At 32.3% G+C, this 24,505-nt stretch overlaps 4 protein-coding genes across 4 annotated transcripts; 2 read left to right on the forward strand and 2 right to left on the reverse strand.

The window, feature by feature from the left end:
- Positions 1-1,364: 1,364 nt before the first annotated feature.
- On the reverse strand, positions 1,365-2,063 carry LOTGIDRAFT_162578 (hypothetical protein; the record flags this gene model as incomplete). Its single annotated transcript, XM_009058549.1, has 1 exon — positions 1,365-2,063. One exon carries the CDS (start codon positions 2,061-2,063, stop codon positions 1,365-1,367), a length of 699 nt encoding a protein of 232 aa, XP_009056797.1.
- Positions 2,064-2,521: 458 nt separating this feature from the next.
- On the forward strand, positions 2,522-5,372 carry LOTGIDRAFT_233089 (hypothetical protein; the record flags this gene model as incomplete). The annotated part of the gene is made up of 8 exons (XM_009058550.1): positions 2,522-2,537; positions 2,881-2,967; positions 3,212-3,358; positions 3,565-3,625; positions 3,880-4,031; positions 4,267-4,335; positions 4,610-4,741; positions 5,009-5,372. 8 exons carry the CDS (start codon positions 2,522-2,524, stop codon positions 5,080-5,082), a joined length of 738 nt encoding a protein of 245 aa, XP_009056798.1. The 3' UTR covers positions 5,083-5,372.
- A 535-nt stretch (positions 5,373-5,907) lies between these two features.
- LOTGIDRAFT_178662 (hypothetical protein) lies at positions 5,908-7,280 on the reverse strand (the record flags this gene model as incomplete). Its single annotated transcript, XM_009058551.1, has 3 exons — positions 5,908-6,023; positions 6,384-6,502; positions 7,258-7,280. The coding sequence occupies 3 exons, from the start codon at positions 7,278-7,280 to the stop codon at positions 5,908-5,910; spliced, it is 258 nt and encodes an 85-aa protein (XP_009056799.1).
- A 789-nt stretch (positions 7,281-8,069) lies between these two features.
- LOTGIDRAFT_233091 (hypothetical protein) lies at positions 8,070-17,292 on the forward strand (the record flags this gene model as incomplete). Its single annotated transcript, XM_009058552.1, has 15 exons — positions 8,070-8,301; positions 8,528-8,637; positions 9,030-9,182; positions 9,439-9,520; positions 9,686-9,787; positions 10,176-10,299; positions 10,636-10,707; positions 10,968-11,100; positions 11,409-11,573; positions 11,857-12,050; positions 12,322-12,451; positions 12,742-12,970; positions 13,341-13,495; positions 13,894-14,052; positions 14,264-17,292. The coding sequence occupies 15 exons, from the start codon at positions 8,070-8,072 to the stop codon at positions 17,216-17,218; spliced, it is 4,995 nt and encodes a 1,664-aa protein (XP_009056800.1). The 3' UTR covers positions 17,219-17,292.
- Between the last annotated feature and the right edge of the window lie 7,213 nt (positions 17,293-24,505).

Raw genomic sequence — 24,505 nt, forward strand, 5'->3', positions numbered from 1 at the left:
ATTAGACAACCACTTCTGAAGTTAATGAATATATCATAGAATATGTAGATGTTTTTAAGGACAATGATATTATAATGTCATGATCTTATTTATGTACAGTGTTATTCCTGTTATTATACAGTTCAATACAATATATAGAGGGAAATACAATCCATACCAGACCACAATGACATCTCGTGTATGTCAAGCAAGGATATTTGTTCATACATTTTTGGGTTTAATTCAAATCAAGATCACTTTATTTTGTTTTGAGGTAGAATAGGCCATACAATAAAGATTTTATTGCTATCATTGCTACTTAAACTATCAAAATACAAACTCCTGTTTGCTCCTGTTGCTATTTGACATCTGTGCACAAATGTCTTTGCTGTAGAAGTATTAAAATTCAATGTATGAAGGCATAAGTGTATTGTCTTCATTTGTAGAAAAAAAAATTAGAACATAACATTTTAGTAAAATATTCTTGATGAAATAATCAGTTTACTGGTTGAATATATATTACCTCTATATATTGAAACTGTTGTTAGTTATTGTAAATATTGTACAGTGTTTACAGATGATTTATATGACGTGATTATACAGACCGACTAAAAAATTACTTAATGATGTTCGCATTTTGATTTGTTTCTATTTGGGTGGATAAGTAAAAATTAATTTCTGATTTCAGTATTCAAGTATCAACTACAAAATTAACAGTTTTTGTGTCCTGTACTTTCTTTCTTCTAAATTAATCATAATATTTTGGCAACACTGTATGCAGCCGCCATTATTGTTGTAACACTAATGACAGTTCCTTGGACATGGTTCCTTGGTTATTAAATTTTACACTGAAATAAAGAACAACTACAAATTCAATAGTTTGCTTTATTTACTGACCTCTTATGATAACTATACCACAGAGTTTTCAGCACAAAATTGAGATTTCCTTAAATTCCAATACAATTCAGCAGACTAGAATAAAATGGCAGTATGAACCATTGTATTTACATTTTTATGAAAGAGGGGCAAATTGAGAGAGTCAATTCTAATCAATATGCAATTCAAGGATAAGCAAATAATGGCAATGGAAACAATATAAGCTTATATTATTTCAACTGATTATAAAAATATACTGCTAAAACAGCTAAAACAATTCTATTATGTTTAAAATCATCAATTATAATCTAGATTTAGGGACACTTAACTATAAGGAATATTGCACTCTATTCATAAAAATCATACAAAAATACCAGTAATACTACAAAAATCAGCCATTGTTCCAAAATTGATCACATTTTAAAAGCTTTTAAAATGATCAGAATTTATCAAATTGATTGGAAAGGGATTTCATAACGGAATGGTATACAAAAAAAAGGGTATGATCTTTAAGGAGAGAGTCTTTCAATTATCCATCCATTTTCACCAACCATTGCAGACCCACTTTTCTTTTCTCCACTACCCAGTTTCCTGAACATTATTCTATCATGAAGTCGATTGGACTGCCCCTGCCAAAACTCAAATACTGATGGTTGAATATGAAATCCACCCCAATAATCTGGCATTTCAATTGGCATTTTATCTCCATATTGTTCAACAGTACTTGAATGTTTTTTATCTAAAAATTCACGATTGTTTACCACTTGCCCCTGTTTGCTGACAATAGCACTTATCTGACTATCTCTTGGTCTTGAAGAAAAATACTTTTCACTAGCTTCTCTTGACATTTTAGCTGCTTTTCCTTCTATCCTTACTGACCGTCTTAAAGGTTCCCAATAAAACATCAAACTACATTGTGGGTTGGCTTGTAAATCTTTTGATTTCCTACTCTCATAATTTGTGTAGAATACGAAACCATTTTCTTCACTGAATCCTTTCAAAAGCAGCATTCTCACTGAGGGTACACCAGAGTTGGAGGCAGTAGCTAGAGCCATGGCATTTGGTTCTAGGATGTTGGAAGACTGGCTGGCGTCCTCAAACCACTTGTTAAATTGTTGAAAAGGATTCTTGGAATGCAGATCTTTGATATCAAAAATATCACTTTTGCTCAGATAAGGATGACGTATTCCTGCAATCTCGTCAGCCATTTTTCTTGTTGTAAGGTAGAAATGGAAAGGAAAGGAAAGGGACCTGTTTAATCTTGATAACCTACAAATGAACATTGAATATTTTTAGATAAAAGAAGCCCTAAGCCTAAAGGTCATTGAGTCTTTCATCCTATTTTTGTTTACGTCAAGAAGGGAGGTAATACAAATTTGTAGTTCAAGGTCAAAGTTAATACAAAACTGGTTTTTAAGTTTTCAGTATTCCCCGAACCCCAAAGACATCTAGTAAATTTTAATCCAATGTTTATCTCTATACATAGAAATTACGAGTAATATTAAATATACCAATAATTTGACCTAAATCTTAGTTTTAAAGGTTATTTCAGATCCAAATCCAATAATTACAAATACCTTAATTTCTAAGGAAAGATAACTCTTTGTTGCTACAACAAATTAAAATGGTTTTTTTCTGTGTTAATGTTTGATTTATAAAAAGAAAAATGACAGTAAACAGTGGTATGTATGATTATTAACGCTATTTGAATTTACTTCAAGCAAGATATCCCGGTCCTCGTAAGGCAAGCTTGTCTAATTGAATCGGCTCATAGTACTCAGATGTCGGATATCACAGAGTACACTGTAGATCTAGACCTACTGCAGACAACTTACTCCAGTCTGAAAAAGAAACTTATTTATTAGACTATTTATTGACCGAAGGTTGCAAGATCCGTTTTTGAAGTTATATCTTTGATTACAAGAGAACCATGAATTTGAAATTCTGTTCAAGCAGGAAAAGCAAATTTAGAAGAGTATAAATACTAAATCCCTTTGACATTAATGATCATTGTTTACTTTCAAGTAGGAAAAATTACAAAACAGTTTTTAAAGACTATAAGTGGAGAGTTTGAAGTTGAAAGTATCCATAATATTAATTTACAAAATTTAGGTAAGTCAAGTCAGAAAGTCACAGCCTTTATTTTCTGTGATTAGGTAGGATGTCCGAAGCAAAACAGATGTAGGAATAACAAAATACATTTACATTTTCATGTTAATAAACCTACTTTACAAGATAAAGAAATATCTAGAAATGCTTGGTTATTTACATGTAATATACCTTTGGCTTTATCAGAAAGTAGTCCCCTCCAGCTCTTAACCACACCCCTCATTTTTAATCTGTATTTTAATTTCAGACATAAATGATCTTGGCAGTATCAGTGACTGTACCAACTTGGAACAATTAGATTTATCAAAGAATAACCTGAGTAAATTACACAAGCTAGCTGGTCTAGATCATTTAGCTGTGTTAAATTTATCAGCTAATAGAATACATTGTTTAGGTAAGTAGGCCTATGTTATCGCCATTGACTGAAACATACAAAGATGTAAGGAAAACTCAGACAACATGCCTCGATAGTTAAACCTGTATCAATTTTAAATATCAATGTTTTCATAATTTTAATTTTAATTTTTAACTTGTTTGACAAGCTAATGAAATCTGTCGACTATAAATGATATAAATAGATTAAATCTTCTTCACTTTCAGAAGGGTTACAGTCATTAGAAGGTTTATGTAAATTGAATTTATCTGGTAACTTAATTGGAAGGTAAACACTCAATAGTTTTTGCTGGAAATATTGTATTGCAGATTACTGTTATTATAGTTGCATAAATTGATACGACAGCAATTTGGAGTAATGATGTTTACAATATCATATCTGATTTCGATTTCAAAGAAGAATAAATTTCAACCTAAAATCCTACAAAAAATTGATTTTTGATACAAAAACTATTTGAATGGTTTTCTATTTTTTATAGTTCACATATTCTTCATCAGAAATTATTTGGTTTATATTTACAGCATAGGCGAACTCGGGTGTTTAACTGGATTAAGTAATCTGAAAGAATTAAGATTAGAGGATTATAGAACAGGATTATCTAATCCTTTGTGTCATAATACAAACTATAAACAAGATGTTATAAATCTATTTCCAACATTGGTATCTTTAAATGGTAAGCAATAACTTACATCAGTTTCTAACCTTAAAAGATAGATGCCTTATATCGCAGAAATAAATTTTAAAACTATTTAAGGCCAAAATTTTTCAAAAATTTGATATTTTTTCTAAGGCAAATGATTCCTTCTATTTTACCTTGGTTTGGTTAACTAATATGATGATTCAAAATTAAGCCACTTCATTACAGTCAGCTGTACTTAAAATTAAAATAATTATTATTTTTTCTTCAGGTGAGAGAGTATCTGGCAAGGGAAGTGAACTTTTTTTAATGTGTCAACAAATTGATAAAGCAATAGAAGGTATTGATATTTTTTGATGGAATGAACCCCCTTTGGATTAAAAAGTCATTTTTGTTTCTCTTTACTCATGTTAAGTTTTAGATGTCACCAATTTCGAAGTCTTTTTAAACAACTTACTAGGTGCTCAGTTTTTTTGTAAGAAAGGGAGCAGAGTTTGAATCTGTTGATAATGGGATGTCATTAGCTTAAATTGTTTCAAGGACTCTCTGGACCCAGTATACTAACTTTTCTCATTATAGAAGTACCTGACTTTAAGTGTTAGTGTTTATTGTAGAGTCTACTAATAAAGCTATAAGTAATAATAACAGTATTCTACCTACACCATGGGTTGATGATAATTATTGGACATTAGATACCTCCAGTTTTGATAATTCTAATCTACATGATGCTGAACAACAATTAGAAGGTAGGATGATAATCTTGCTCCCCATTTTATCTTTTCTATATTTGAGCACAGAACTGTGTATTAAAATTAACCTACAACTATACAGGTGCTATCACAGCAAGACATGAGCATGTTTACTGGAATATGACTCTTTTGACACTTTCAGCATAATATTCAAATTCTATTAAATGATACTATCGCACATTAAAGTATCAATTTAAGTAAAAATCAATTATATCATAACAAATTTGAATTTTAGCCCATTTATTCATTCTTATTTTCTTGCAGATCTGTTAAAAAGTTGTAAGAAATTAAGTGAAGATGCTGCTCACAAACTACAAGAAGCAATGTTAACTTCCTGATAGTGTGTTTAATATGTGAAATATAAACTTTTAATGCTAGTGAAATAACCTTTTCATGATGTGACAGAAAATATCAATTTCCTGTTTGATATCAGACAAATAAACTGAGATTAACTTGAGAATGAGGTATTAAAGTTCATGTGGAAGTGATGTGATACAGATGAATACAAGTGTAATAATTGTTTTCCTTATGCAAGGCTTTCAGTCATTTCATGTGAAGAATTATACAAATTTTTTTATCGTTAACCAATGTTGAAATGTTTATATTGCAAAATGAAATGTGTGACTGTAATTTCTGGATTTTAACCTTTCATTCAGCACTTCAGTGTAAAGTTTACACCCTTTCCCAAAATGAACATTCGATATAGGGCTCTTCTTTAACAGTTTGTTGAACACCCAGTAAAATTGAAATCCAATGGTTATCAATTGGGTTTTTTTTGTTCAAAGATGAGCCTTATATTAAAAAGAAGTCCAAATATACAAAGGTATGTTCAATCATTTAATGAAATAAATAAGACAATATCAGTCTGTGAAACACAGATTGCCTCCCTTCAAACTGGTTCTCAAGATAATTACATAGGCTATACACAAATTATTTTGATACCAGAGTTAACATTATATTTATCACAAATGGAGATAGTACGTTTCCCTTTATCCTTATGAAATAATCCATCCCCAGCAGGGCATGTAGTCTCCTATACACACATACAAAACATGTAAGAAATAGTCAGTATTAACAATGAAAACATCTACACCAGTATTGGTCTATATACATATTGAAACATATGGCAGTGTGAATGAAGGAATGTCTGTCAGAAAATCCTGTCATTCTTTAAATTTCCATTCTTGTCGACACATAGGACATAGTTGATGAACTTGCTGGGAATTCAGCCATTTCACTATACAGTGAATATGAAAACAATGGGAACACTGACCCCAAACTGAAAAAAAACCAAATAAGTCATAAATATACTAGGACATAAAGGATAAAACCAAATATCAAAAACTAAGAGAAAAAATCCCAATGCAATGGTTAGCAGAGTTTTATAACTTGGAGAAAACTGACACGTTGGGAAGCCTATCTACCAAATAGCAATTTAAGAGCTGACACAAAGGTAGACTTAGAATGAGTTCCATAACCATCCTGGATCTTTCAAGATGTGTGACATATTGGGAATTGCAGACCGAATCACTAAGAAATCTTGATTCCTCTTTCCTATGACTGGAATAATAGGTCTGGGCTACCAAATCCAATTTCTGCACTTGAGCTCAATCAGAAATAAAAAAAAAATAGAAAATACCTAGAGGACAATCATCTCCTGGTAGTTTACAATCTGGACAACATCCATCAAAAGGCATTCGACAGATTCCACAATTCTCATCATTAGCTATCCATCTCCAACTGGCTACAGCTGTCCAACTGAAATTTTAAATAAATATCTACTTAAATAATATCAATTCAAACCTGATGATCTATAAGGCAGTATTTACCAATCATGTCTGATTAAAACTAAAAGTGACAGTGAGATTTTGATATCAGTATTTGAATGGAAATTTGAAGTAGGCTACATAATATTATCTGAATTATGCTACATTACAATGGCCAAGAAATTTTTTCAGATATAGCCCAATCTATGCCCTAGGCCCTACAATACAATATATTATGGTGTCATATATTGGCTTCAACAAAAGCTTTGAAGTCATGCATGTGCTCTATTTCTAACATATCACGGCCATGCTGATTTATCCTATTAGAACTAGAAAACCCGTGTTGAACCCTGCCAGGGATAAAAAATGAAATGAAAATCAACTCACCCTTTAAACATTGGTGAAAAGTAAAACATGAAATAAATAGAAAATAAATATCATTGATAAATGGATTGTCTATTGTTGACTAAACAACAAATTGAAAAATTTCCAGCTCTTATCAGAGCTGATCAATTTATTATAGTCCTATTCAAATTCAATTCAAAATAGGCATTATACCATTAAAAAATGTCACTTGTCAGGCTAGCCTACTCTCCTCAGAACCTGACATGAAGTCATTGCATTTAATCCTATATAGAATAAATTATGGCTTTCTTATGTCGTTGCTTTTGTTTCATTGACTCTGATCAAAATACTGTATAACGAATTCATCATATTGGCGTACGTTGAATTTGAATAAAAGCAAACTTACTTTTAATCTTTACTTTCATTTTCCCTCCACTTAAAAATATTTCTCTGAGGGAGCATTTAGTGAAAATTGTTGACAATGTACATTATTGTACGTTGATATACTAATTTATAACTACCATTTCGTTTGGATTTAATTCTGATTTTATCTCCCTCGATATTTATCATAGGTCACCATTATCTATCCAAAATAGAATGAAATTAGGATTCAGGTTCCAAAAGAAAATGATAAACAATAATTATTACTCCAGCAAGTTGGCTGCGCCCATGAATAACAACATTGCTTATTTTTCAGAAAGAAGTATCTTGTAAATCGTACGAATATTTATGACAGTTCCCTAAATATAACGTAAGTGAAAATCACGTTACTGTATGATCTTTCTTAACACTAAATGGTGAGATGTTGTTTAATATCTGAAGACTACACCGCGATATTCCTAAAACGTTGAAAGTGAAAGGTCCAAGGGAGGTAATCACAATGTGTGTGATTCTAAGAGGAGCAGTTGATGACTCCTTGATCCGGTTTAGTGAGCTTCGCCTGAACTGAGGAATTTTTATGCATCACCAGGAGATTAGCTCTTCTAGAATCAAGAACCCTTTTTTCTGACCTGGCATTTTAACTTGATTTCTATCAGTCAACAAAAACATCAAAGATAGGGAAATTTATCTTGTCCTAAGTTCTCTCTAGCTCAATGCATTAGTTATTCAGTTATGACTTGATGATCTATGAATATGAAAACAATCCAGATAACATTTCACATTTCCTTTATAGGTTGCTAAAAGCAAGGCAAAGTATGTCATCAAATAATAACATGGATGAAAATGAAACATCCAAATATGACACACAAGACTATTATTTCCCTAATTCATTAATTAGACCAAACAACAAGCGCCATGATATTTTTATTAACTATGGAAGAGTGTCTAGTGTTTTAATACAGAGTGATATAGGACAACCAGTTCTTAATCAGAATAATCATTTTAATGATGATCAGTTATCTGCTAAACATCCAACACTACCAATATCTTCTACAGCATTACAAGGTACAGTAAGTGTTTTTGGCCAATGGATGCCAATAATCGCTGTTGAGATCGCCACAGACGTCTCCTTAAATACAATATTTTACACAGTACATTTAATAGTCGCAATAAGATCACAAATGGTGGCAGTCCGGTGTGATAGGGTTATAAGGGTAAAAAGTAATTTGCTGATAGAACAAGTGACTATATTGTGTCCATTATACAATTTTACTCACAATGCATTTTTCAGTTGACTACCCGTTCAAGGATCGAGTTATGGCGGAGAATCTTGCTAATATTGAAAAGGCCAGATATTTTGTTAATTATATAACTAGAATGAGAGGAGCCATGCTTTCTAAGGTAATAACTTTCATACTGTGTTATGTTTAGAAACAGTCAAAATGAATATGTTGTTAAGGTAACAGTAGTAATTGCAGATTTTAACTTTCATTTGATTCCATGGACTTTCACTGATCTGAAAGGATTATTATATAATATACTTTTATTGCAGAAAATTACTTACCGAGAAAAACACCACACCACATATTTCAAGTGTTAATAGAAAACTTGAGGCAAGAGAAAGTGTTGTTTAACAACTGTACTGAAGTGGAATCTGAATTGGATTCAGCTCTTGTGCTCGTTCCTGAAACATTGGTTATACACATTTGGCAAATAAATCAAAATATGTTATCCAATGTGCACAATATTCAAGATATAACTTTTTCTTGATGATGCCATGTGTTTTATTTTAGATACCATGTAATCATTTGAAACCATTAAAACGTTTAATAGAAGGTGTAGAAGAAGAGGGGTGTATTATTAAACTAGCTGTTAAAACTAGACCTACTGAAACTGTGAAAAATTATATCTTAGATTATACAAAATTGATATCAGCTAATATAGAGGTTTGTCCTTTTTTGTTAGGAAAGATGAGCAATTGGTATTTAGTACCCATTTCTGAAATCATTTTTTCCTCATTGTGGTTGGGTACAAATCAGAATATTGGTATAGTAATACATTTGTTTGATATTTGCTACCCTAATTACATCACACAAATATGTATAACTTGTTGTTATATTAGTTTAATAACATATATAATTTTTGGATGGAAAACTGTAGAAATCTCAGATAATGTAACCTATGTAATGTTTTTATTCATAGAATTATAACAGTGAATATGTTGGTGGATGTCTAGCTGTGTTAAATGATGACAGATACAACAAGACTGTTTGTTTTCCTTCTGGTCCACAATTTGATAAACTCAGTATCCTTATTTCTATAAATATACACATACAATAACAAAATCTTTTCACTGTTAAAATAGTGTTCAATTCATATTAAAGAGCAACATAAAATTTTAGAATCAATTTATTTCCTGAGTTGTAACAAGATATATGTGATGTAACAGTAAATGAAGATGATAATAATATCTATAAATATGGTAATGGTATAGAGATTGATATAGGATCAGGTATATACGAGGTGCAATCTACTAAAATAAGAGATACTGGTAAGTTAGTATTGCTTCACTGGTGTAAGTGGTGCTCCAAATTCTGAACTTTTTTTTCAGGGGGACAGGGGATTTAAGGATTATTCTATTGTCAAAACTTTCTTGTTTAGCATTGAATAAGTCATCTTTCCTCATTATTCCAGTTCATCTAGCAGGAAAAGAGAACGGATAAACCAGGAAAGATCAATACCAAGAGATTTGGCCAAGGACCAGCTCATGGACAGGATCCTTGTCAATCTGATTTTTCTCGAGCACCAATTGTACTTCAATGGGCTAGCAGGTTTCTTTAAGGAGACATATTTTATTAGTTTAAACATGGTTATTAGAACATATGATTATTGATATTTTATTAATTATTTGAATTAATTAAGAACAACTTCTCATACAGGATATTGTGGTATAAGAAGTCAAGACAATAAATGTCATATGATGAGATTTCAAGGAGAAAATTACAGTAATACTATTAATACTATTGAAACAGTGGATGAAAAACCAACATCTATTGCTGTAAGGTAAGTAATGACCTGTTCAATTATCTGGTTACATACTGTAACTTGAAAGTAAGACAACTCTGAAAGTGGAATATTATGTTGAAAAGCGATATGGATAGCTGAAATTGATATCAATGAAAAGGCTATTATTTGGACTAAATATCCTTTGAAATTGTGCTGTTTTTTTTTTAGGATAAAAGGCAAAATTTGTCACAATTCAATGTTCCAACACAAGTCTAAAATGTAGTTTACTCAAGTAACTAAGACAATGATTTATAAAAACTAATATATATATTGAAGTGAATGTTTTAATAGTTACATATATTATTATATATGTATATGTTATTTTATTTTCAGTCCTTATATAGAAGGTGAAAGTTTGATAGCAACAGATTCTGGTACTGTACATATTTGGAATGTTGGTAAAGGGTAGGACATGTTCTTTGTGATTTATTTAACACATTTCAAAGATAAAAGATGAGAATAATCCATTTACATGTATACTTCTCAACGATAGTAATATGGGTACCGATGATGGTTTCTACCAGCTGGACATAGGCTAAAATGTTTTTCCTTATGACTGAGTATGAGGAAAACCCTTACATTCAAGAACTTTGAAGTTAGATATGTAAATTACCTAAGACATGATAGGTAATTCAAATAAAATGTTAATGTTAAAATAATTGTAGACTAGAAGGAGTTATACTAAATAAGGCAACAAGATTTCATTGTAATGATAAATGGAGACAAGTACAATATGGAGCATGTCCACAAGAAATTGTATTAGCTGATAAAACAGTGGTACAGATCTATGATAGAAGGGTATGTTTGATAACAATGTTAATATATCAATTTGTCCCTTTCGCTTGGGACTAATTTTTCATCATCCAGCTGTTGGGTTATGTTTTTGAATTTTGTAACAAGTTATTGGTTATCCTTTATGATAAATTCCATCAAGACTTCAATTATTTCATACCAGTATATGTATTGTGACTTCCCTGTATAATTTTCAGTTCTGTTCCTACATTCTATTTGTACACAATTAATGAATTTATTTTTCTTAGAGTACATCAATAGAAAATAAAAATTAGAAATAAAAATGTATAAGTACGATATATATTTAATTTCAGACAAAGTGTGATGAGAGTTTTGATTTATTTACACTACCTAATAAAAGATTACTGAATAATGAACGTATAACAGTAACTAGTAAACATCCTAGTAATCCCTATCAATATTTACTAGCTACAGATTATTCTTTACTATTACTAGATCAACGCTTTCCTAATCATAGTGTAAGTTTCTCTTTTATTTTCGTCATAATATAATGGTCGTATGAATATGCTCATAGTAAAAATATTGGAATTCTTTTGGACTGATGTTATAGATTACAATTTTCAGTTGAAAATGACTTCAAGTCTTTGCCATACTACAAAGAAAGTCAAGGCAAAATTTCCTTCATTCAGCACAATCTTCCCCGGTTTCATGAGCTCATTAAGGAGCGAAAAAAGAATTGACTTAAAACTATATCTTTTGATTTCATTTGATGCTACAAAATGCCACCTCTGTTTCTTACAGGTATTATATTGGGATCATCTATTAGACTCTAGTCCAGGGTTAATATCAGTTTATAAAGACCAGTATAACACTGATAATTCACTGGTTCTCTTATCATCCCATTACCCACCAGAAACCACTTGTTTTAGATTTCAACAGTCTGATACTAAACCTGCTACATCTACACAAACTCCTTTTAGACTCTCTAAAATAAGGTATATATTAGTAGCAGTACAATTTCGTACTCATTATTGTTATTTCAATTTCAATTTGATGATAAGGTACCCTCATATCCACTAAGAGTGAAATAACCTCAATTAACGATATTGAACATGATATTTGAATACAGTATGAAAAGTCATCACATTTACTGGTAATTCACCAGTTTGTCATGAGTTTAAATAGACTCTACCTGGCTATGCTTGGTTATTTTTTAATATGATATTTTATATTGGATATTGAATATTCTGTGTATTATAATTTCAGTGATATCTGTAACTATGAAATACCAATGTTAAATACATACTGTATATTATCTAAGAAGAGATTAGAAACATCATTAAGTGGTATATCAGCTTTGTCTGGTGCTGATTCAAACTCTATTTTAACATTACAGGTACAGTTAGTGATGCCTTCTAATATTTATAGGAATCCATGATGACTTAGTGAAAGGCTTGTTAAGATTATTCCTTTGAATTTTTTCCGTCATTGACACAGGTTTGAGCTACTCCCATAGAAAAGTGTCTTGTCATTATGGATCAATAAATGTTCTAGAGATCCCTCCCAGCAGTTGGGAAAGCTGACTAAGCTTTTTTTTGCAGTGTTGAATTTGCTTAATATGGCTATTTTCAATCATTTATTTATTAAGTATGGATAGAATTTTTAATCAAACTTTTTTGTTTCCAGCTGGACTGTCATGGAGAGTTATATCATCAAGTTTATTCTACCACTAATAATAATAATAATGATCCAACATGTTCTGCTGGTCCAGGCTTCAATACCAGTAATTTCAACCAAGAAGCTCAGTTGCACTGTAAATTATGGATGTCTTCATTAGAAAGACATGTTGGTCAAGTTTGTGAAGAAAATAATTTGTTAGAAGTGACAACGATTGATTATTCTAATAGATATCATGGTATGTAGTTTTGAGAATGTCTTCTATGCTTTGAACAAAAATTGTGACCACTGTAGCATTTCAGGAATAAAACCATGCTTGAATGAAACAATTCTGCTTCGGAATTCTGCCAAGAAAAAACACTCTACGTAGGATAAAAGCACCTACACCCAACCAAAAAACAGTTTCATTAATCATAAATCAAAGTATGGTAAATAAAGAGAGTCAAAGTTGTATTGTAGTGTAAGGAAAAGTACCATCAGGTGTTTCAAAAAGAGTAAGCATGGTCTGCTTCACTCAGGACACCAACAACTACTATATAGATCAAAAGTATGCATACCAATGTAATATGGACTCTTCATTTCATGATTCAATATATTTATATTGATAGAAGTATTAGAAACAGGAGTGTCAAGTGAATCCTGTGTTCTATGTAAACCAGGGAATATCAGAACTAATTATGGTAATAATAACATTGAGGAGCTATGTGACACTTGTCAACTATCACCAACCACATCCCATTCATTACTTACAGCTCATCAACAGGTAGTAATATATTGTATAACACACTACTGAAGCATATGTTCAATACATATTTTGAAACCTTTTGAAACAAAAGGAGAAATTGGAATGGTTCTAATTAGATTAGTCTACCTGTACAATTTCGTTTCCTGATATTTTTGTGTGCAATGTAATCTAAATTTTCTACCACAGTCCTATTCTGTTGACATTATTTTTAACCTTTCAAAGTGTCTCATAGGACTGGTTTCTTGATAAGAAGACAAATTATGTAATGGTCAATCTCAAACAGGTCTTGCTATCCCACAAATCTGGCTCTTTTGTGACTCATTAATTGGATTATGAGTTTTATTTGTAACAATTTATGAAATCAGTATATCTCTATATGCTATGTAAAACACTTTGTGATCTTTTGTTTTTATCAGGATAAGTTTGCCAGTATTGATTCTGATGATGGTTTAAAGATATTCAATGAACAGATACCACCTTATGATAAACTACCACATTCTACTGCTAGAAGTCAGATATTGATTAAACTGTGGCATGAACCAGAACCTGATTTGTCTTCTCTTCTTTTTCAAGCTGTAAGTTTAATCATTGTCCCCTTAAATTAATGAACATTGTATTAATTGTAATTACCAACTTCAGCTTATACCTAGACTCCAATGGCCGCTTTCTTGTATGACAGAATGCAACATTAAAATTTACCTTGATATGTTTTCTCACTGAAAAATAAATTCCTTTTAAGGCATTCAAAGCAATAACCAGATGCAAATATGATTTCTGTATTTTTAGGATAAAGATTTGAAAAAGTACAAAGATACGTATGAAAAAGCCAAAAGAAAACTGATAAAAAAATCAGAAACTAGGAGAAAGTATTACACAACTTTGAAGAAGAAAGGCCATGATATAAATAAAATATATTTTGAATACAAAAATAATCCGAAATTGTTGGATAGATATATGAAATCCTTGATAGCTGGATATGATGAAGGATGTCAACTTGACGGAAGCTTTATAACTGATACAGCTACTTATATCACAGATGCTACTAGTATGGTATCCAAAGTATCCAAACCTGATGCCAATCGAACTTTATTAGCCAGAGAATCCCAGAACCTGTCACTGTTACAAATGTTACAATCATCATCATCTGGTACCCACTCACACACAGACCAGCTGTCAGTCCACTCTGGTAACTCCTCTACCCATACTCTATCAAAATCACATGGTAGAAGATCTCGAGGCAACTCAATATCATCTCAAACCATCACTAATCACCCCTCTAGTCCAACAAACTCAGAAAAATCTTTGAATTGTTCTGCTGATGGATTCAAAAAGCCACAAGCTACAGCTTTGAAGAAAAAGAAATCTGTAACTCCTGATGACAAAGTTACAAAATCAAAGAAGAGTGAACTGGCAGAAGCTGACAACAAATCTAAAAAAAGAAAGAGAAAACGCGAAGAAGGTGGTCATGATTCTGATGACCTCTCAAGTTCATCAGTTACTTCAGATGGTGATGACCTTTCAGAAACTAATTCAGATAGCACTGGGAAAACAACATCTTCTAAACGTTCTAAGAAAAAGAAAGTTACATCTTCTGCTAATAAAAGGAGAAAGAAACAAAATCTTGATACAGAATCAAATTTGGCTGATTTATCAAGTGTTGAAGAAAAATCAACACTAAATGAAAAACCTTACGATGCCAAAAAAAAATCATCCAAAAGGGAATCTACCAAAAATACAAAAAAAGAGAAAGGAAAAGGTGATGGTGAAGATGAAGATTCATCAGATGGAAGCAGTCAGACTGATTCTGCAGCATCACAGAAAGCTTCATGTAGTGAACTAGACACAGAAATTGATGATGAATATACATTTCACTCAGATTCAAGCTTAAGAAGCAATCATCAGGTTAAATCTAAAAGAAAATCTACTGGTAGGCTATTAGGGTCAACAGAAACTAAAACACTGAAAAGAAAAAGTGTTGTCAGGATGATTTCAGATTCTTCAAGTGAAAAGGAAAAAAATATGTTGAGTCCTCAGCAAAGTGACAGCTCCAGAAATATATCAGCTCCAGCGACCAAAAGCAATGGAAAGAAAAATAAACATCAAAAAGGCAGAAAGAAGGCGAAGAATGTTAACAATGACAGTGCTGTGGAAACAGATTTGACTTCAGATGGTGACAATCAGACTACTATTTCAAGCCATCTTGCCAAAGCTCATAGGGACCCAGATGCTGTAACAGTGCAAAAGAACAATGACTCATCTTATTATGACTCAGAAAGTAATGAAAGTACATGTTCAAAAGGAAGAAAGAGAGCAAAAAAGAAAAGAGGAAAGTCACAAGGCAGAGCACTGGACTCTGGTTGTTCAACATCTTCAGCCCATCTTACAGAAGCTCTTGATAAGTCTACTGTTGATGACTTTCAAACTCTAGATAAGACAATCTCCCAACTGTCAAATTCTTTAAACCAGAGTGAAAATTATAATTCTGATGCATCCTTGTTTTCTACCCAACCATCTGTCCAATCAGATGTTAATTCTGATAGTACAACTGCTCAGGAACCAGGTGCATCAAAAAAGAAGAAAAAAAAGAAAAAGAAGAAGAAAAACAAAAGTTGCTTGGATTCTTCTCAAGATTCAAATAGAGAAAATTCAGATGATAATGACTTCTCCAATACTAATTCTCCAAATACCAGAGCGACCTTTGGAAGCAAAACTTCAACCTCAAAGACTGAAGGCAAAAAGTCAAAAGCTAGAGGAGAAAGGGGAAAAAGTCACAAAAAATCTAAAAAATTAAATGGAGACAATGAAAGTCTGAATGATAGTGATAGTGTATCGTTTCAAAATGAAGTGCAATATAATACTGATCTTCTTGACAGTGATTGTAACAGTTTCTGTGAATTTGAATTTGAAAGTCCTAAAAGACTAGATTCTGGTCAGGTGAAAGAAGAACCTGAAGACTACCAGAGTGATTTAGATTCAAGTTTGGATCACAGCAGACTTTCAGTAGACAGTGTGTTATGTGGTGAAGATGATGATAAATCTTCTGTTCATCTGAGTGTGTCTCATAACATAGACAATATGTCAGATGTCTCTGGTAACAGCAGGTCTGTGAAGGAGGAAACAACACCACAAAAAGAGGGTCCTTCCCTCAAGATTGAAACAGACAAAGAATCAGTAAAGGATTTGAAATACGAAGTTGAGTCTATAAATGAAACTGAATTTGATTCCAATTGTTTGAAACGTGAGCTTGAAGATAATGTAGAATCAGATATAAGTGAGAGTAAACAAGAAAACTCAATGGTTCATACTGAAAATGTACCTCCTAGTCCAAATAGTGTGAGCTCTGATGTTGTTCATATTGCTAATGTATGTAATCATTCTATACCAATTAGTCCAGCCAGCACCCTTTTTTCACCAATAAGTCATATATCACCTCTTGACGGTTCAGATATCGGATTAGAAAATCCCAATTCAAACCATAAACGAAACCTTTTCAATACCGTTAATAAGGAAAATATTAAAGATTCTGTGAAAGTTTCTGCTGTAGAACAGTTGGACGAAGACTTCAAACATAATTCTATTAATTCACCTATTAATCAGGCATGTGATGCTTTTGAATGTAACAGTCCATCCAAATTTAAGTTTTTTAAACCAGAAATAACTTCAACCCAACTCAACACAACAATATTAGTGAAATCAAGTAAAAAAAAGAAGAAAAAGAATAATTTTGTTATTGGGTTTTGATATGTTCAATTTCAATTTCTAATGCAATTTTAGTTTGTTAATTGTTATGAAAATTAAAATTGTTAAAGATTTTTTTTTCAGACTTTTCATATATCGTCATGGTTTGACCAGTATATTTGAGTGTATATGGCATTACTAATGGTAGAGAAAACGTCTTCTGTTCATTTGCCATCGAGAAATTCTGGAAGAATTTGGCTTGATCAAATAGTGTTATTCCCCTTCAATGATATCCATTCTTTTCAACGAATGCAATTGGTTTATGGCATTGGAGGAGTTGGTGTGCAACCGCCCAAATGCTGAAATGATACGTGTGATATTTTTCTGTTTCCTTATCAAATTCCATAATTATTTTTCGCCATGGAGACACAGTCTTATGGATCTCAACATATCCGATAATAATCTAAATATGGCTTGGCACTCGAACTCATTTCACGCATTTGCACACAGGATGATGACATTGATCTGGAGGTAGCATAACGGGGATCATTTTTGTTTCTTCATGTGCATCATATTGCCGCTAAACATCAGACAATAAGTCGATCAATATATTTCAAAATCTCTAAGCATATATTTGGGGGTTTTCTATATATGAATCGTTATTGTAGTGGTCTTTGTCAATACTGCTGCTGTAATTGCCAATAATAAAAGCGATGTCACGAATTCTGATGTTCCGATGAGGACTTTATAGCACTCAATTACAAATATATCTCTATATTACTGCCACCATTTTTCATTGCCATCACAATTTATTTGCTCATGTCCTATTTTCTGGATATTTATTGATGTGATTAAAGCGATTTATTTGGATAAGCAAGTATGGCCACATTACGTTCCTTCCATTCTTTAAGATCAACTATAGGAATAGGAATAGTTTATAACCCTCATAATACAGGCAATTACTTAATTCACAATAAAATATACCACCCTGGTTTTATATATGACTACAAAACAAAATGATGGCCATCGTTTAATTATAGATATATCTATATATTGGTTCATGGTGGAATATAAGTAAGCCTATTGGTTCTTACAACTTTACAAGAACATATCTTGTCTTGATGATCTATCTTTATTTATTCATTACTAAGATAATTTAAGATAATCTATTAACGACCTAATAAAAATGGCATTAGTGCCTTTTAAGGTAAAATAGGTTTTTACAGAACATAAGCCTAAATGAAAACCGAGAAGTCGAGATGGATCATGACTGTGAGGGGCTTAGATGATGACAAGGTGCAGCAGTAGCAAGGGCTCGAACAGGATGGACATAGACAGCAACAAAAGCAGTTCACGAGGCCGAGAGAAAGTTGGAACCTAACAAAATTGGGTACATATATTAGCAGAACATTTCTGAAAGAAAGTGATGTAGCTGAGATGTGTAGTATTGACAGGTATTAACACAATCCGGTACAAAACGTGACGTAAAACAGCAGTTTAATTTCATTAAAAGACTACTTGTTTGTTGCGGATGTGAAATACATTTAACAGTCAGATTCGGCAAGTCAGTCATGATTCGTGTTAATACTTATGAATATATGTGTCTATAATTATGTGTGTATTCTATGTTTCTACTGCAGGGGTAGAGCGTATTTAATCGGCCGATCGCGACCAATTTTATAATCGCTCAAAAAAATACGCTGTGTGCAGGCGCCTGTCGACGACGACTTTTTATGGCCGTATGATTCCCCGTCATCAAAAATTTTCGGCCGATTATTTACTTAAATTCGCTCATCTGCCTGTGTTCGGTGTATTTTGCGGCCTAGACCAATCGGACTAGATTCTGATATCATGTGACGTTCAGAATGGCTGCCTCCTTCATTATGTGTTCGACGGCATTAAAGTCTTTATTTGGATCTTTGGAAACACGCTTGAATAGTAATGTACTGCTTGACCTTGACTATAAAATAAGTAAACAGTAATCAACTAATGATAATAGTCAGTGGACAGTTGATGATCTTAATGATTAAGATTCTATTGAAGTCTATACTGGGATCTATATAATTAGTTATGTTTATCTGTCCAGAAGCTTCATATGATTGACATTAGCTTTGATCACCAAGTTTTCTGTATTCTTATCGTCAAGTAAATCAAAGATTAGATCAGTTTTTCACCAAGTTTTCTCTCTTGTATTGTCAAGCAAATCGAAGACTAGATCAGTGTTTCACCAAGGTTTCTGTATTCTTATTTTCAAGTAAATCAAAGACTAGATCGGTGTTTCACCAAGTTTCATTATTCTTAATATCAAGTAACTCAAATGAAATCAGTGTCGATTAGGATAGGATAGAATATTCTTTGATATTTTTACTCTTGAAATAACGTCTCATACAAGTGACAACACATGCATCATGTTGTATAGTGTTGCAGCATTCGTGGACTGAAAAGCATCAACGTTATTGTATGAAGCGTACAAGTCCGAAACGTCTGCCTCTATTCCAGTCTCTGATGGATATTTTGACAGTTGTTGGCTAGAGTAGCGTCAGAAAAAATATGCCCTGTTTAATGGGGATTTTCTACACCTCCGAAGATGCGTCTTTTCTAACACAATTTCAAATTATCTTTACCTTTAAATTAGTGTTGGGTATCACCGTAACTTTTGTTTTGTTAGTATCACGTGACTCGATGACCTTTGAAATTAGGCGTAGGCCTACGCAGTTTTTGGCCGATGGAACCGGAAACGTGACATAAATGGTGTAGGTAGAAAATGATCGTATGACTGACCTACAAAAATATTCATCTTTCCAAATATATCTTGGTTTTGCAGATCCGTGGTATCTAAATAGGTTTAAAGCCCCCCGCGCCTGCGGATATGCGGAATATCCTAATGACTTAACAGGGCTTATTTTTCCAGCAGACATATGTCCAAATATCTATCAGAGGCTGGAATAGAGACAGATCTTTCGATCTAGAAGCATACTTTGTCCTTGAAAAGTCATTGAATGGTTGTCTCAGATTTTCCAGCAAAAAGATTTTGTTTGAAGCCACAGCAATTCTCAGTACTTCTTCAATAATACAGGAATTTTCTTTCACCAAGAAGCCAAATGCTTCCTACCTAGATTGAGAAGTGTAAATAGATATGACCTTTTCCAAAGTTATACTGAAGTGGTGGGCTAATTTTGTTACTCAATATTCTTTTAGAAGAGTTTCAAGATGTTCGTGTCTTACGTAATAAATTCTGGTTTGTTTTGTTGATGTTATATGTCAAGTCTGTTTCAGTGAAATGGGCATTCAAACCGATCACACTGTACAAACGATCCGCTCTTGTACTCTAAACTGAACTAACATTCAGTTGAATAAGTTTCTTAAAGGATTAAGGTCCTCTAACCATAATTACTCCACAAGCTTCTGTATTCAAGGTTAATCCAGTGTTCCAAAGTAGGATAGTTGAATGTCCATGATTATTGCAATTACATTGTATTCCATCAAAAACACAACATTCAATAATCAATGAAAATATTGACTTTTTCATATTTTTGAAAACATTGAAAGGGCGGAAATTGTACGAAATATAACATTTGTTCTGACCAAGAACGTTACAGAAATAACCTTCTTGAATGTGAATTTGAGTTTCTTGATACCTTGATATCTTCACTAGTGAAGTGAATATTTAGATCGTAGGATTGCAGACAAAGATTAAGAAAAGAAAATTATCTGAGGAATCTCAAATATTACGACGTTTGATCGAAGCTACTGATTGCGGTTGCCATTGCGATTTTAATTGTAGACAAACTATGAATCCTGGTATCCTGGTATCATTCTAGCTCGTGCTTCTGGTAGCTTAAAAAATATCAACTGTTCAAAGAAAAATTACAGGAATACCCCTCTTTAAGAAATTATGTGTGAAAGAATCCACATTATTATAAGGAGAGCGATTGTGCTTAAGGTCACAAGAGTTTTCACACTCCTACAGATGTTCTCCCACTTACTATGTATTAAGCATTAAAATTATCACTCGTTATACGGATGTAACAGCATTTATATCCTTCTTTCATTCCATGAAAGTGGTAAAATATCTGAGGCTATTTTCTAAAAATATAACTGACATTTAATGGTAACGTAACATTTCATCATGTGTGCATTCATCATTGTTGTGCATCATGTTTGTGAGTTTTTTTTTTCTATTTTTTCTATTACCATCGTTTGTTGAAAAGCCTATCATTATAATTTCCCTGTAATGAAAGTCAATATCACGAGTGAATTTGAATTGAAAGAATTATTTTTAAAAATAGGCTTGGCTTCTTGTACAAATACTTCTGATTGTTGTTTTCTTTTGTTACAAATCGAACATTATATGTTAACTTAAGGACATTGACGTATTGGAAGTATTTGGACAATGCTTTACGAATAAAGTTCGTTTTTTTTACAATGGCTCACCTACCTCAGTGACTGGCTGAACCACGAACCACAACCCCTAGATAAAACTTAAGGAAAGCATATTTAAAAACAATGTCCTGTAGAAGGAGCCCCAACCCACTTAAGTCCACGGACCATCTCTCATCTTGTTGAGCCACTGTTTGTTAATAGTTTATTAAAGAACTTTAACTTATTTACTTAAGTACATTAAAATATTTATTAAAAGAAAAAGATGAAATTTTGCATATTATACAAAGTGCATTATACGTTGGATGCATATGTATTTAATGTCAGTATTTTCTTGCTCTACATCACACAAAGAAAATGATTCAAGTTACATAAGAATGGTAATTATCAAAACAGACGTTTAAAAATGTTTTGATATCTTAATCTGGAGAAAACAAAACACCTGCCATAGTTTCTCTCGTCCCGAGAATCTTTTGTTGTAAGTTTTTTCTCTTCACATCAAAGGTAGGAAACGTCCACTACTAGACTGATGGATTCTCAGTTCTAAGATATAGAATATACCATCAATCTACGTAATAGATGTGTTTTATACTAATATTAATGACTCTTGTCAGTTAGTCTACCTATTCTTTGACCCAGAGAGGGTTATTAGACTATTAAAGCTTCTTGGTTTGACCTCATCCATTGAGTCATAAGACATCTTGAAGAATAACCTACAGGTGGTACGAATTCCTGGCCATGTATTCTAGGATATCCCAGAAACGATGTTAGAAGTTAAGACCATAGGACATCCTAGCGCTAAGATCGCGACCTGGATTGTAGCACACCTGAAAGCTGTCACGGAGTGCCAGTAGGTCTGAAACAGTGTTTCGTTAACGCTCAAGTACTACCAGCAACTTATCATGGTGTACAATTCTTCCCTACTACCATCTAACATTCTTCTATCCTACCACCCCATCATCAACGCTTATACCACTAAATATCAAACAACATTCTGTAACCAAAAATATATTCACTGGTACCACACCTTACAGCCAGGGATTTTCTCTCGTATACCTGCCATATTTCTATCACCCACGCTACATACCAGATTCAATATTACCATACCATAGTTATATCTCTGATTATTAGTACAGGTCATTGGCCATTGGGGTATGGCCATTTTATGAGTATATTAATCGAGGTATTATCGTAGTAATTGTTGCTGAGCTAGACGTTGCTTTCAGTTGTGAATGCACTTTCTTGACTTCGGTAGTGCACGTTAAAGATCCCTCGACAGTTGGAAATCGAGCAGGCTGCTGCCGCTTTCCTGGCAAGATGTCCCTCATTGCACACTGCATGGCGATGCCCGTGCAAAATAGTAGGACGTTAAACTCCATTCATTGCATTCATGATTTCTAATGAATTTTAAGTACATATACTTCATCATGTGAAAAGTTCAATAGCTGCTACCAATGTATTGCCAAACTGTTATTTCGGACTTCGGGTTTCGTTTGATGGTTCAGATCGTTATTTTGACAGTGAATTTTCAAGAATAGCTCATCTGAACATGGTAACCGTGTTCATCATTAACTGTAAAATTTCAAGCGTCTTGATCATGGTTGTTCTTTTAAATTTTACTGTTTTATTATTAAGAGTATGATTAAATAAACCTAAACCAATTCAATAAAGGTTGCCTCATCTGCTCTAAGTAATTTTAGTCTAGGATCTTTTATACTTCCATAGAATACATAACATCAATTCACCATAAACTCATTAAGTATTTAATGGATGGGACCTCTACTACTGATAGTTATTTAAGATCGATCTCTATCAATGATCTTGACAGTATTTTGATATAGTTGGAACCAATTGGGGGTCTGCTGATACTCGACATGAAATCAATACATTGGAACCAGGATTGAACATAATAATATGGTTTTAGGTTATAATTTTGTATACTTATCTCTGAAACATATATTTTATACAAAATAGAGAAGTGAATTGTTCCATTAATTATACCATCTGAGTAATATATAAATGTCCTGTAGTTTACAATGCATTTTTCATATATACCAGAAAATTAGGAGTTCGTTCGTTGTCGAATTGTTTAAAATTAGAAAATGGATTCAAGTATTGGCTATATTGGTTATACAGTTTGTAACGAAGATAGTTTGTGAGTGAAAAGAAAAAGAAGGGTCGTGCGACAGGCTCATACTTTATAATCTCATATGTCACTGCACATATGATTGGGGTTTTTGGTATGGATTGCCATAAACATCTGTAAATGAAATGAAATGAATGGAGTTTTACGTCCTACTTTTATAAACATTCGTAGATATTCCTCAATTAAAATTGAAACCAGAAGGATAATGGAAATAAAATTGATACCATTCCAAACAGCAGTAAGGTAAAATATTACAACGGTCTGTTAAGTTGACCAGATAAATTGTATGATGAGTATTCGATCATCTGAGTTGACAAGAACCGTTATTCTATTACAGATCTCGTCTCCCTGACTAGACTTTTTAATAAGAAATAAATCCCTAGATAATTAAAATACATCATTTATCTTCAATGGCTTTGATAAATCTACACGTCAAAAAAATCTTCAATCACATTTAATATAATATAATATTCTTTTCATTGTCTTTACAGTATAATATAATATATTCTTAACACTATCTTTACAATATAATATAATATATTCTTAACACTATCTTTACAGTATAATATAGTATATTCTTAACACTGTCTTTACAGTATAATATAGTATAATCTTAACACTATCTTTACAGTGTAATATAATATAATCTTAACACTGTCTTTACAGTATAATATAATATAATCTTAACACTATCTTTACAGTATAATATAATATATTCTTAACACTATCTTTACAGTATAATATAATATATTCTTAACACTGTCTTTACAGTATAATATAATATAATCTTAACACTGTCTTTACAGTATAATATAATATATTCT

The sequence above is a fragment of the Lottia gigantea genome (assembly GCF_000327385.1).
Source record: "Lottia gigantea unplaced genomic scaffold LOTGIsca_34, whole genome shotgun sequence".
NCBI lineage: Eukaryota > Metazoa > Mollusca > Gastropoda > Lottiidae > Lottia > Lottia gigantea.